The sequence below is a fragment of the Mirounga leonina genome, unplaced genomic scaffold (genome assembly GCF_011800145.1).
Source record: "Mirounga leonina isolate KUSES-001 unplaced genomic scaffold, KU_Mleo_1.0 Mir_173, whole genome shotgun sequence".
Classification (NCBI taxonomy): Eukaryota; Metazoa; Chordata; class Mammalia; order Carnivora; family Phocidae; genus Mirounga; species Mirounga leonina.
In genome coordinates, this window is record NW_023270447.1 from 11955449 (window position 1) to 11970602 (window position 15154).

The window sequence follows — 15154 nt, forward strand, 5'->3', positions numbered from 1 at the left end:
AAGTACCAAAATACAAATCACTTTAAATCTCTAGCTACAGTATCTACAAAACAAGGAAAGTTATTAACTGGGACCGATGGCCCAACAGAGAGCAGACCATACTTTGCATCTGGGATGAGCCCCGTTTCCCTTGTGAACCTCATTTCTACTAGAGCCCTCTGGCCTCCTCTGCAAATCCACACACAATTCTACCACCTGGTAACCCTGCAGGGCAGCCCAAAGCAATTACTGCTTTCAGGAGATATCACATCTTTTTGATAATTCTGCCAAACTATCATTTGAATAAACTTCTGAAGTCCTCAAGGTAAAATTCAAAATGTAATTCTGAGCAGTCTGCTCTATTTAGAATTCCTGTCAAATAAGTGATCCAAATTACACCAAAGACGGCATTAATTCTCCCTGAAGAAACTTCTATTGTCATCTTCTGCTTCAACTATTCTAGTTTAATAAATGTCTAAGGAAGATATTCAATAGACATTCACACTGATTAGTGTTGTGAATTAACATTTTCATTTCCCAACTAAGTCCTAAACGGGACAGTGAAACTTAGTAAAAAAGACAAATTAACTACAGAACTATCTCCTTACCATCTACCATACGATAGGAAGAAAAACAATTTATGTATTTTGAAATAAGAGTTATAGAACGTTACCATAGAAAAATAGAAAAAAACATGACACCTGCAATATATACTAATATGAATATTTGCTCAGGCATTATAATGGTTGCTTTATTATGTATTACCTGCATATTACCACCTTACAATGACTGTTACGTATCTTATTTCACAGATAAGAAAGTTGAGGCACAAATCGTTAAGTACATCTGTGATATTACAAATCTGGTAAGTAGTACAGCCAGTATTTATTCATCAACAGATGGAAAGTAATCTCTCAAATGACCATCAGGATACATTCAATAAGTCACTGGGCCATCAAGATGAGATACCATTCTTTTACCTAGTGGAAAAAGGGCAATTCTGGAAGGAGAGGTGGGTAAGAAAATGCATGACTGCAAGGGTCATTAAGCTGAAAAAATTTTAGCAAAGTATATATGTGCAGGTTGAATGTGTAGAAATTGATTCGCTACACACCTCTTGGAAATTCTTTACATATTTCCAGGAGCACACACACTCTTTGAAGAGGACCTAGTTAATACATGCCAGGCATACATTAAGTACTCAGTAAATGCTGATGATTACAGAGAAGGAACGTATTGAACTACACATACAAATACGCTGGTCATCACAAAAACTGCAGTTTTCAACCTGACTATTAATTAATTGACATCCTGGCTTCTATTGCTCTCTAAACCTGAACTAGGTAGCTCCTGATGCTACCAGACCTCTTTTGGAATTTTGATAGATTTTTTTTTCTAAATCAATATGTCAACTGTCCCCTCCTGCCAATATTTAATATTACCTGTTACCTGATATTTGCACATCTATCCAATCAATGTACATGAATCTATTTTAAAATAATAAGAGATAATCCCTAAAACTGTTTTCTCTTTCTTGTTTTTTTTTTTTTTTAGTATGAAAAACCAAGTAAAGACTCAAGAAATGGATTGTTTGTACCATGTAGTTAAGCAGTTTAGTTCAGTATCTACTGTGTCCATGACTGTGATAATTGGAGGAGATAAACAGTCATCAAAACAACAGCAACACAATCTCAAAACCTAGTGTGAGACTTGCTTATAATTGTAAATCATGTTTTTTAAAAAGATATTTCTGTTATTTGGCTTCTCATTGCTTTCTATCAAGGAATTGATTTCTTCCACTTTTAAATCATTACAATTAGTGAAGCAAGCTAATATCTATCAAAGTTAGAGTCAATAATTATCAATAGAAAATACCCAGCACTACTGTTGGCCTGACCTTCTTAGCAGCACCCAGCAGCTCATTCTAGTTTTAGATTCTCATATTATCCTCAGAGAATCAACAACAGGAATTCCACTGTGAGTGGAATAGTGTGTCATAATCTTCCACACATATCATTTTATTTGATACAACAATACTTGGACGAAATCGAGGAATTGCATCTTATAGTTAAGAAAACTGTGTCTACAGATTTCAGTACCTTTCCCACTGTCTCCGGTGCCTCACTGCAGTAAAAGTGAGCCAATAAATATGCTGTACATGCTACTGGGCAGGATGTTGGGTGATCAAAAAGTAAATTTATCACAAATCCTCACTAATTGAGAATCCAGTGCACGTCTTCCCCAGGTGGCTCCAGTTTGTAGCCAAAGGCCAAAACCTGCAGCTTCTCTTTGAAGGGCAGGACTGGAAAACAAAGCTGTACAGTTAGGAAGGTGAGCCAGAGCTGCGGGAGAGAGATCCAACAGGTAAACAGAAACCTTTTTGTTCCTATACACATGCTTAAAAACTTCTCAAATGCAGGGACAGAATATTTAGAAAGTAAGTTTTAATTCCAAAGCTAGTTTTGAAAGTAAATCTGTTGCTATTTCAGCAAAGGTGGTGATGAAAATTCACCATTAGAAAAGATAAATGTCGGGTGCCTGGGTGGCTCAGTTGGTTAAGCGACTGCCTTCGGCTCAGGTTGTGATCCTGGAGTCCCTGGATCGAGTCCCGCATCGGGCTCCCTGCTCGGCAGGGAGTCTGCTTCTCCCTCTGACCCTCCCCCCTCTCATGTGCTTGCTCTCTCTCATTCTCTCTCAAATAAAAAAAAAAAAAAAAAGAAAAAGAAAAGATAAATGTCTCTTCAGTTCTCATAAGTGTGTGGTAACCCTACAAGCAGATAGGACCAAATTTTCCAGAGAATGAATGATGACAAAAATGGTGTTTCTACAGATACAATGTAGCTTCCAATGAAAGCCTGCATGTTTAAGAATCAGTATTTTCTCAAGTTGGTGGGGTACGAAGAGGTTCTGTCCTGCAGTGTGACTTCAAGCAAATATCTTCACTGCTCTGGGCCTGTTTACTCATTCATAAAGTAAGGGGCTTGGACTGTGTATGTCCATTAAGTGTGAGCCTAGAATTAAAAGTGAATGCTACCAGAGGCTAATTGTAGCCAACAAGAAGCTGGGAAATGAGATCACACACAATTTATAAATCTGTCTTGCTCTCCTTGGCTTGACACAGTGTGGAAATGCATCAAGCATAAAATTTTACCTCTTTCCTCAGTATTTGATATTTACAAGATAATTATCATTATAAATAATTTCCAAAGAGGTGATTCATAAACTGAGAAATATTTTCAATTACTACTATTGCTGCTCCATTGGTAGCCTACATTTATTGAAACCTTTATTATGTGCTAGGAACCAAGCTAAGGACATCACATATATTTTTATCCATCTATCTATCTATCTATCATCAGCTTTGAAACTTATTTCCTATATTGGCAATTTCAGGCTCAAGTAGAGAGGAGTAAGTTGCAGGAGACTCCTAGAAGGATGTTTATGAGTATAAAAGCTTCAAAATAATTTATTTTTAGTGACTTACAGGGAATATTGAATTTTCCTTCCAGGAATTTTCTTTCATCTTTCCTTATTCCATTCCATACATGCATACACACATACATACAGATATATTCTAATACCCAAACAAATCTGTGATGGAGGTACTATTATTTTCAGCCCTTTATAGAGAAGGATACTGAGGCTTACTAAAATAAAGTCTTCGAGGTCTCTCAGCTCAAAGTTACAAGTTGTGTCTGTCCAAAGCCATGCTCTTGGCCAACATGCAATGTCAATATAAAGTTTAATGTCTCCATTGGTAATGCTACCACCCTGTTTGGGGAATAGCTAATAGAAAATTTAGTTTTATCCAAATTATCACCTAAGTCAAATTAATAAAATACTATTTATATATCTCTATGATAATAGAGTAAAATAACTATACATTTGCCTGAAACAATAACAATTAAACCTATCATTATGAAATGTGATAAAAGCCAAACTTTACCATATATTTTTTTTAAACCAGAAGTTTCCATATTAAGCCAAAAGTTGTTGTGCTTCTAGGTTTTTCCTACCAATCTAAAAATGTCTTTTAGACAGTACCATGATAATTGCATGTCTTCTAATAAATTAAAAATGAAAAATATGACTGAGTGTCCTCTAAGTATTTTAATGCTGTCTCAAATGATCTTGGGCACAAATGCTATCACCTACATTTGAGGAAACATTGAAGCTCAAATATGTGAACATCTCTGTACTAGGCCAATTTCACTGCAAAATAAATTACATTATAAAAAATGTAGATCATGCCTAAAATGAGGGTAATGGAATGTGTATCATTTCAGTAATTGCTTTTTACCACCTAAGCTTAAGATTCAAAACAGTACTGAAAACTTACAGGAACTGCATATTTTAAATTGTGAATGTAATCAATCCAGAAAGAAATTAGAGATGATGTTGCTAGAGGAAAGCAACTTCTATTATTTTGTAATAGCTCAAAGTTGCTCATTACATTTCATTTTTGGAAGAGTCTAAATTCAGCTTCTAAGAATCATCTGCCAATTTATAATTTTAGAACTATCAACAACTTTAAAATAACAGAATTTGCATATTTTTTCTAAAAATTACTTTTACATATCTCTCAAGAATATAAGTAATAAGCTTGATTTATAAGTCCTGCAAATACTTAAAAGACTAACAGTTAATGCAAAAGGACTCATTGGCTACAAACGCCATCTTGTGGTCCACGTTTTTATTATTTTTGTCGTATTAGTCTGGAACTCTAACTCAAGATCTGCTAGAGAAAGAAAGAACCCTGGATATAATTTATTCCCTTTCTCTCATTTTTACACACGGGAAAACTGGAGCTCCAAAAGGTCTAATACATTGGAAATCTTTAGAGAAAGAATTAATACAAGAGCCAAAATTTGAATTCAAATCTTTTCAACTCATACTTTTTCTATTCCTTACCATCATTGTTTTTGACCAATAATATGCATGATGTCCAGCTTAGTACTAGACACTTCAAACACCAAGCTTATCTGTGTTTGTTTAACCACATCTTGAAAGTACAGCAAACTACAAGGAAGAGCACATTTACCTTTGAATTACTGAAAAATTATCAAGGCACAGCTATGGTGTTTCAGTGCATTATTTTAAAGCATTTCACACATGTGTTCTAATTTTATTCTCCTAAAGATTTATGAGTTCAGTGTGTGGACAGGGGTGGGGAAGGGGAGGATTATCAATACGTCTACTGACAAATTAGAAAACTGGGTTTAGAGAAGACATGATTAAGATTTTACAATTAGCTAGTGGCAAGCATCCTGATATCCAACTTTAATTTTTTTCATTAGTCAATCCACCTTTTTTCTTCAAGACGTTATATCATGCAGTGTGTACATGTGCATGTGTGTGTCTTAAATCCCTTCCTTTTCTTTATGGGAATTACATAGTTATTGATCTGTAGAATATAGTCTATCATTTACGAAGCACAATCAGATGAAAGTCCTTGATTCAGAAACTAGATACTTTCAGAAATTATAAATATGTAATCTTCTATTCAAATCCTTGATTAGCTTAACAACAGAAAAATTCATCTAATCCAAAGGATGGAAAAGAGGCAAAGACAGTCTATGCTCTAGCATAACTGTCCATTTCACACCTAAACTTAACTTCATTTGTACAGATAATTGAGAAATAATATCACAGAATATAAGAGATTAATGCGAATTTTTTTAAGAGAAGTTTTTAAGAAAGCAGAAACCTGAAAAACACAAAAATCTTCAAGACTCATGAAACCTAATAAAAGATGTCCATGGTTATATGAAAATGTGAGCTGTAACTATGGCTTTTGAATGTACAATTCACAACAGAAATTCTCACTTAATAAAACAACAAGATACAGCTGACTCTTGAATGACAACAGGTTTGAACTGCTTATCTGCATATTTTTTACAGGACAGTATTCTATATGTATTTTCTCTTCCTTATGATTTTCTTAATAACATTTTTTTTCTTTAGCTTACTTTAGTGTAAGAATACAGAATATAATATATATAACTTACACAATATGTGTTAATTGACGATTTTACCGGTAAGGCTTCTGGTCAACAGTAGGCTATTAGCAATTAAGTTTTTGGGGAGACAAAAGTTGCACACAGATTTTCAGCTGCACGAAGAGTTGGCACCCCTCACCCCCGCGTTGTTCAAGGATCAACTGTAGTTAATTACATAATTACTTTAAAATTCTAAAAATGACAATTGATTTTAAAGTTTCCTTAGAAGTAAATAAAAATCACACCCTGTTACATATTTCTATAATTGACTGTTTTATATACTTTATATAAAACTTGAATATTAAATAGATTATAAACTTTTAAATGAGAAAGACACTATGTTTAGCCTGAGATGAGCAGACTCTTAGAAAATAGATGGAACTGCAGAGCAGTGCTTCTCAAACTATCGATGGTGAAGAACACAACTTTTCCTTTCAATCTTCAAGGACCATTAAGTGATGCTACTGAGCATGACTAGTCTGCAGTACATGAAGCCACATGAATCACCACAAAAGCCGAAAGATACTGGCCAATACTTAATTGGCCAATACTTAATCAACATAACAAGTCTACTAATCATCTACCTAGATGTCATGGTGATGTCTAATTGTTGTAGAAGATTTTAACTGATTACTTTCAACTTCTAATTTATCTTGTTATGAATCTGCAATAAACAACTTATGGACTGGGCATCAGTCCACACTTTAAGTAGCATTACTTTAGAGATCAACATAATTACCTAAGGTTTCCCAAACTGTGTTCCATGACATGCTAATCCTGCAAGAAGTGCTGATCTAGTCAAGGAAATTATATCTTCAGATTCACAAACCATATAAGCATATAAAGTAAGCTAAGAACTTATTTAGGAAATAAATCTGTTTAACTTTATTTAATCCAAACTTCTTTGACTACAGAACTTTTTCTTTCAAAAGTATCACTCATTAACATTACAAAACACTAATTTTCTACAAAATGCATTGAGAGACTCTAGTATAGACAGAATTACTGATTTACATTATTCAACAATTGCTCAAAAACTCCCAGTGGCAAGGAATTTATTTCTTTACAATGCAATTTAATATAATTTAGAAAATTGTAACATAAAGGAAATAGTTTTGTGTGTGTGAGTTCAAATTATACAATTTCCAAGAGTTGGTTTTAGATATATTATCTGAAGCAACGATAAAATGTGTAATCCTTCTTCCATGACTGCCCTCCAAATACCTTTCTTCTTTTCTAATTTTTTGAATGAAGATGCATTTCTAAGACCATTATCACCACAACCTTATTCTGACTACATCTTAGTTTGCCAATGTTTCTTTCAAAATGCATCATTAGGACTGAATTCAGTATTTGGGATGGCTAGTGAAGGATGTAGATAATTACTTTGTTCTATTTTTTTAAGTCAGAAGTGTTTTTCCAGCATAACAAGACTTTAATATGGCTCTCATAAAACTTAAATTTGGAAGACAGCAAATTTCAATGTCATCACCAGATAAAGACTTAGTGAATTAAATGAGCTGACTTCCACAAAGTATACTATTATTTCACACGCTGAAGATAATTTTATTGCGAAATAATTTTGGCTTGAGTCTAAAGATTCCTTTGGAAAAAAGCTAGTTAGAGGTAGATTTACAACTTGGAATATGAGAGCAGGACCCTGTCGTCAATGTAGGGGATAATATTTACCTTCTTACTTGCAATAGTAGGGGAACATTCACCTGTATCACCTGTATCATTGTTCCAGGATTACCCAAAACTTTCTCTGAAACTAATTTTAGTATTTACCTAGGAAAGAAAAACAGTCTGCATTTCTCCTGGGTGAGCAGAAGTCTGTTGATCTTCCTGACTAAGTCAGTTTAGAACTAAGGGCTACAACGAAGGCTTGGTAAGCACTGCTTTGGGGCTGGTAAAAGGGCTTTGGCATTGCTCACTGGAAAAGAGAATTTACCCAGACTCCTCTTTTACTGGAAATGGATAGCTGTTGTTTTATTATCTCTTCAAATATACTGGATTTTAGTTACCTTTTATTTATATTTGCCTAAATCTTTCAACTTATACTTTCATTCTCCTTGATGGAGAAAACAGGAATGAAACAGAATTGAAGTAGTTCTGTCTTTTCAGCTTCCATAACACGGTTTCCATTAGAGGTTCACTTTACTAATTTTATTAGAGCTTATTAATTCCTAGCTTTCTTGCATCCAAAGAGGCTCCTCAACACCCACTTCCATGGGACTTTGATACTCTTTGGAAGTCATTCACTTTTTCCTCCCAAACCTCACTTCTTCCTGAAATGTGACTCCTGACACTGTTTCCTCTGTCTTCATGTTTGTATCCTGTTGCGTCTTTGCCTTTCATAGTCCATGGTCTGCAGGTATGATCATATCTGATTCTTTAACTGCTTCCCTTTTACTTTTTAGAATTGTTCATTCCTCTTATGTCTTATATTCTCTTTTTCAGTCTGTGACTTTGCAATTACAACTAAATTTTCTGTAACTTTTTAAAACCACTTTACTAAATTCTAGGGAGTATGACTGAAAATGGCCAGGGTTTCCTTCCTTTGCTCTTGCCTCCCAGAATGTGAAAAGGGTACTTTCTTCCCAGGTTTCTGTCATGTTCTAGAACAGTTCCTCTCTGTTGGATGGAATTAAGTCTAAGGAAGCTATTCCCCCTCACTGCTTCTTTTAATTCATGTAGATGAACAGAGTCCATCACTTATCTGATCCCAGTTTTCAAAAGAAGAATGAAATTTTGGACAGAAATCTAAATGCCACCCAGAATTCTGCTTATCTGGCAGTTTTATAATCATTATTAATATAGACTGACCTCTTCAAGTCACCATGCTTGGGAGCTCTCTTTACCTGGACCAAGGTGTTTTAAATTTACAAAATTTATAACACACTCCAAACTATGTAGTGCACCTCTGAATTGAAAACAAACAACTCTTTCGCTAGAATTTATTTTACCATTCCCCAACATAACAAGGAATATATTTTTAAATAAATACAACTATACTTGAACTTCTGGGACGTTCAATGCTCATCTATTACTTACTTTGTTGGACTACTATAACATATATATATGTTTGTGTGTCTTTTTAAAATTTCTCTAATTTTCAAGTGGTCTATAAATAACTACTCTTGGATTTTAGGAAAACATTAGCTGTATTATTCATCTGGCTAGATGGTATACTTTTGCAATGATTTTTTTCTTTCTTCACTTATTTTCCAGAAAATGTCCTATGCTATAATAATTTTTTTGTTTCCAACACTTCCATGTTGACACATATATTTGTATTATTCCATAGTGATAGAACCCTTCGATTAAATCTGTTCATTACAATTCAAGTAAATAAAACTAATTTAAATACTCTTCCATTAAAACAAAGCCATAGTAACCAAGTGAAAAATACATAGACTTACTGTTCTTCCCCAGTAAATTCTAAGGTCTGAATGGCAAGATTTAAAGTTTGAATTTGGATGCTCCATAGTGCTTAGCACAGGATTTTGATGGTAACAGAATCTTAAAGGAATGATTTGACATGAGACAACTGACATTCTTAAATAAGATTGATATAATTTGAAATGAAATGTCCTCTGGCCTGGTTATTTCTTGAAATTCTTATCCAGAAAGTTTTTAAAGCCTAATGTTCATAATTATTTGTAATAGTATTGTCTGTGACAGCAAAAAAATAACATAGAGGTTCAACTATTAGTTGTTACCTTTGCTAATAGAAGTATATTAACATGATTGTATTATGTTAAGATTATACATTATACAGAAAAGTAAACAAATGAGAAATATGGAATGCAAAATAACACATACCCACTGTAATCATCATGACACAGAATAAATAAGTCATCATGTTTTCTGAAGACACATTCAGAAAGGGTCATGTAGAAATCTTAAAATATTTTGACCTGAACATAGCAAATTATTTTTCTATAATTGTATTTAAATATGCCACTCTCTCTAGGAGAAAAGGTTACAGGCATTCTTTATTTTTAATTTATATATTAGTGTACCTAGCTTTTGTTTGTTTTTAGTGTGCACATATATTAAATTTTATAACCACAAAAATAAAACCATGAAACAAGGACTTCCATACATTAATATCATACAGTAAACTGCACAAAGGCATAAATTACATTACTTTAAGTATTACATTCACTTAAGTATTATATTCACTTAACTATAAACTGGTTTATTTGGCAAAAATTAACATTATGTGATCTTTTCACTATGATATTAAAATTGAACTTTCAAAGAGTATATTCTTTCAGTTTGCAATACCTACCAAAGACCACTTCCTTTCAAATCTCTCCACCGTCATCATAATCATCATCATTAACATCAGCATAAATAACCACATAAACAGACACACTTCTGTACCTACCAGAGAACAATTAGAAAATGTCCATGCACTTAATCTAGCATGTCATGTTTTATGGTTTTAACATCCCTCCACATTTTATCAGGAAGTAATTTTCTTTGGTTATTTGGGTACCAATATACTTTGAAATTACTCACCCATGTTCATTTGGAAGTTTGTTGTAATGCTTTGTTAATTCTTGTTTTTAAAAACAAGTGAAGTTTATTCTTAATTCTAATTATTGGTCATATAGGACAAAATGGAAATAGCTTCATTTTACTTATTTAGAGTTCGCTTGGAGATACCTGTTTTATATTTGATATCAACTGTGTCCAAGTAAATTCACACATCTAAATACTACATCTCAATATGACAATAGTTGGTTTCCTATACAGACCCATGCCTCATATTTATAATCTGATTTTCCTCTCTCACTTTGAGATTTAAATTTTAAGTTATAAACGAGCTGTGACCATTTCACTTCATAAAACAAGTCCAAAGGCAAATGTTTATACCCCAATTCATCTATCATACCAGGGACAAACCCCTTCAGGGATTTATATTTGCAAATGTTGATTAAAAAAAAAAGTATTTCCGTAATAATGTGATTAAATTAAAAAAGGAAATGGAAAGATTCTCGAACATTTCACTTCTCTGTATACCTAAGATATTCTGAAGTTAACAGATAACAGCAGACAGTTACTGTTTCAGGCCACACAGTCTATGTGCTAATTAGGAAGCCTTGATTATTTAAGGGCTCCAACTTCCTGATTATGCTTGGACTGATACGGCAAATCAGCTAAAAGTTATTCACTCAGGGGAAAAACAATAAATAATTGAAACTGTAGGGTTTTTTTGAATTGAAAGAAAACCAATGATTCCTTCAAAGTTACATATTTAAGATGCAGTGCACTTGATACATTTTAGTAACATTTAGAAATATAATTCATTTGGAGGAAAGAGTTAAAAACATACTGATATAAACTGCTGTGAAGAACAAGATTGGCAATATGGCAATATGGCACAGTGATGCTAATTTAACAATATTTTATATAAACTGAATTCAGTCTATGAGAATGACAAAAAATATGAATTTATATGACAGGTATAGTCAAAACCCAAACATTTCAGTTGGAGTTCAGTGGAATTGCTATGAACACTTTCCCTTAAAAAAATAAAGTCCACACTTAGAAAAAAAATTTTTGCAGATCCTATCACTTAAAGGAAAAAACAGTTAGTGCATTTGTCATGTGATTTTTATACCCTAATATATTTATGTTTTATAATCATAATCACTTATAGTATATTGCATATTTTAATTTTTGAGGCATTTTCTTATAAATTATTTTGGTTGGTTGTCATAACAATTCTGTAACATCAGAATGAACAGTTCTAATGTAAAGGAGAGAGAAGCTATTTTTGTGGATTTAAATAGTTAAGGGGTAATAAAGCCTATGGTGGTCAATGTGCTTTATTCAACAAAATATTTTAAACCATTTCAAAATCTGAGACTTACGGGAAATTCCTTTGAGATAACTGAATTTACTTAAGGTTGTTAATGTAGAACAAAAAAAATTAAGGAGAGAGAGAAAACGATCTTTTCCATCACTTGAGGCTCTAGGCCACTGCCATGAAATCCCTGTGTCAGGTCACATCTCCATCTGGTGCTGCAACTGTTCCCTAACGATTAGGTCTCATCACGTCCAGCTGTGTTGCACTCTGACCCATCAAAGCCAGAGTGACCTTTCTAAAAGGCAAGTCTGATAGATACTGTTGTTTCCCTGCTGAAAACTCTTCAATGGCCTTTCCTATTTCCCTTAGGATGAAAAATAAAAGTCTTACTATTATCAGGCCCTCTTCAACCCAGCGGGGTTCAGGACACATGGCAGCAAGATATGGCACCTGGCCAGACTGGGTATTTTAAGCTGAAGTACTTTGAGACTACGGCAGAAGCAGAAAAGTCACTTGGAACTTTCACAACCCTCATCCCCTGATGCAGGTGATAAAACCCTCATATGAAAGGTGCCTTCCTTATATCCAGAGGAAAGAGACGTCCTTATCAAAGGGAGGCAGCATAAAGAAGACACCGAACAAACAGGACTTGTTAAGTTTGTTTATTAAACTTACCTCATACTCCTTAATCTACCAGATTTCTACACAACTACCCACCTTTCATCAATTCTCGCATATGCCCTTAGGAAGGCTTCCGTGTCTCAGAGAACTTACATTAAATCAATTTTATACTTTTCTCCTATCAATTTATCTTCCTCATTTTAATTTTCAGACCTAGCCAAGGACGCTAAGAGGGTTCAGGAAAACGTTTTCCCCCCCTACCAAAACCTTGTTTTTCAACTCAACACGACCTGTGCTTCTCCAGCCTCCAAAAAAGAACCTCCGTTATTTGAACATGTTCGCTCACTTCTAGGATTTTCTGCATGTGTTTTCTCTGACTGGAACTCTTTCTCACATCTTTATCCGTCTACCTTATTCATCATTCAGGTCTCAGTTTAAACACACCCTCTGCAGAACCTCCCTCATTCCTTCTAGATCAGGTTAGATGCCTTTGTAATGTCTTTCTAAGCTAGAATGACTTATACTTTACTATAATCTTTTGCATTAATTGTGGGTTCCCCTGGGTGAACTGTGCCTCCATGAGAAAGGCACTGTATTTGTCTTGCATGCTGTGGTCCCCTCCAGGGCCCAGCACAGGGTCTGCTGGAAGTAGGGGCTTAAGAAACTCGTGTTAAATGAAAATATCATTATCAGTTCATCTTTCAAAATATACAGTATTTTATAGTATTAAACTGACATGCACTACAGACTACAAAGCATAAAAAATAATATTCTTAATGTACCAATTTCATATAGTCATTAATCCAGCCAGAGATAAGGTGAAAGATGTATGTTTAAAATGTACCTGCTAGGAAGAGTATGTTTAGAATACGCTAGGTTAAAAAAAACGTGATAGTATAAAATTTATTTAAAATAACAACCACCTTGGGGAGCTGTTAGTTGTAAAAAAATAATCATTTGAAAAGCAAAATGATGACTAGGTTCTATCTTGAACTAAAAAAAAGAGAGAAGGGCTGAACTAAACTAAACTGAACTAAAAAAAAAAAAAAAATAGAAGAGCTCTTTTGTTGAGGTTTTGAACAGCTACAGAAGGTAAGGTGGAATTGGCAGGGACACAAGATATAGGACCTGATTTGATTTTCTGCTCGTTCAAACCTCTGGTTCTTTTCTCATGTTGCAAACCCTTTCTAACATAAGAGAAGGAAAGGAAGAGGAAAGATAGGAGAATCAGTAGGAAGCATTACCAAGTGCTTTTGAAAAATTCAAATCCTTCCAAAACACGAAAATATGCGGAAAACAAATAAAGCAAAATGGTATCATATTTCTTTCTCACATCAAGGCTCAAAATAGGCACTTGGGGCATGCTGTGTAAGAAGGAAGACTTTCATCCTTCCTCCACATAAACACATTTGTTTCAGTGGGTGGGTTCAGCATTACTCTCTTGGCACCAAGCCACCAAGGAGGCTTTTGAATGTGACACTTGGTTCCTTAATAGACTCTTGCAATAAAGGACAGACAGAAAGTTAGAGAGGATAACTTTCATAAAATGAAGCAATATCATGTATCACTAATTACCTGTTCATAATAGTGGATATTCTCCTCAGCCATATCTGTAAATGCTGACTTGATATCATTTTGCATATTGTGTTTCCATCTTTCCCAATCTGCTTTCAGGGCATTATTAGCACATTCCACTTTATCTTCAAGTTTTCCAATCTCTTCTGTAAGCTGAATTAGATCACAAAGAGAGAAGCATCAATCTACGATCTACGTATTCTTGTTACTGAATGAATTCATCAAATCTAAGCCAATCATTTTATCAAAACAGCTTAAGAATAATTCTTTGTTTGGAAAGTCACCGGCATTTACCCTTTGTACTAAGCAGTTATAGTAAAAAGAAGACTGGATTCAGCCAGAGATGCTGAGTAGAGTTCTAAGGTCTGCCACCAATTAGCATTTGACCTTGGCTAAGTCCCTCAAACCTTGGGCTTGGGTTTCACTATTTATAAAACAGAGGAAATTGAACTACAAGTTATCTCAAAATTTTTTGCATTAAGTCTCATTACCACTATTGTTTATGGTGATAATATTTATGTTAAGAGGTATGGTTTCATTCCCCAGCTCCCCATTCCTGGGCCTCATTTTTCAGTTGTTTTTAGAAGGATCAATTAACTGACATGTTATAACATCCACTCTGATTATGCAGTCCAACCTGGAGGCCCAGGGGATTAACCTGCCAAACATCACGAAGCTAGTAACAGAGGCAGGTTTATATCTCAGGACGCCTGACACCGAGTCCATGTGCCATCAGACAGGTTTAGTGTGATATTTACACCTCCTCCTATCTCACCCACCAACCTCTGAGCATGTAATCCATCAATGTATTGTTTTGTATTTGGTGTATTTACATACTAATACATATATTTATACATACTTTATTTATGTACACTATTTATTCATAGGTTCAGCACATGTTTATTAAGTGCCTTCTCTGTACCAGGCATTCTTCTAGGTCTTGGAGATTCAGCAGTGAAGACAACAGACAAAAAAATCCCTGCTTGTACCAGAGCTTATACTCAACCGGGGAGAGACAAACAAAAAGCAAGATAAATGAAACAGGAACTAGCGATCGAAAAATTAATGCTAAAAAGAAAAATGAAGCAGAAAAGTAGGGGATGTAGGATGATGCAAGTTCACATAAGATGACAGGGGCAAGCCTAAATGAGGAAGC

General features: G+C 34.3%; 1 protein-coding gene across 5 annotated transcripts in view; it reads right to left on the reverse strand.

Annotated features, from left to right (window-relative positions):
• Nucleotides 1-15154, reverse strand: part of SNX7 (sorting nexin 7) — a 166530-nt gene that overhangs the window by 76253 nt on the left and 75123 nt on the right. For all 5 annotated transcript variants that reach the window (XR_004681569.1, XM_035017958.1, XM_035017961.1 and 2 more), the window contains exon 8: nucleotides 13999-14151. Coding sequence is in view for 4 of the 5 variants with exons in the window: in XM_035017958.1 (XP_034873849.1) it covers nucleotides 13999-14151 (153 nt within the window). In the remaining variant the exon portion in view is untranslated. The remainder of the gene's footprint in view (nucleotides 1-13998; nucleotides 14152-15154) is intronic.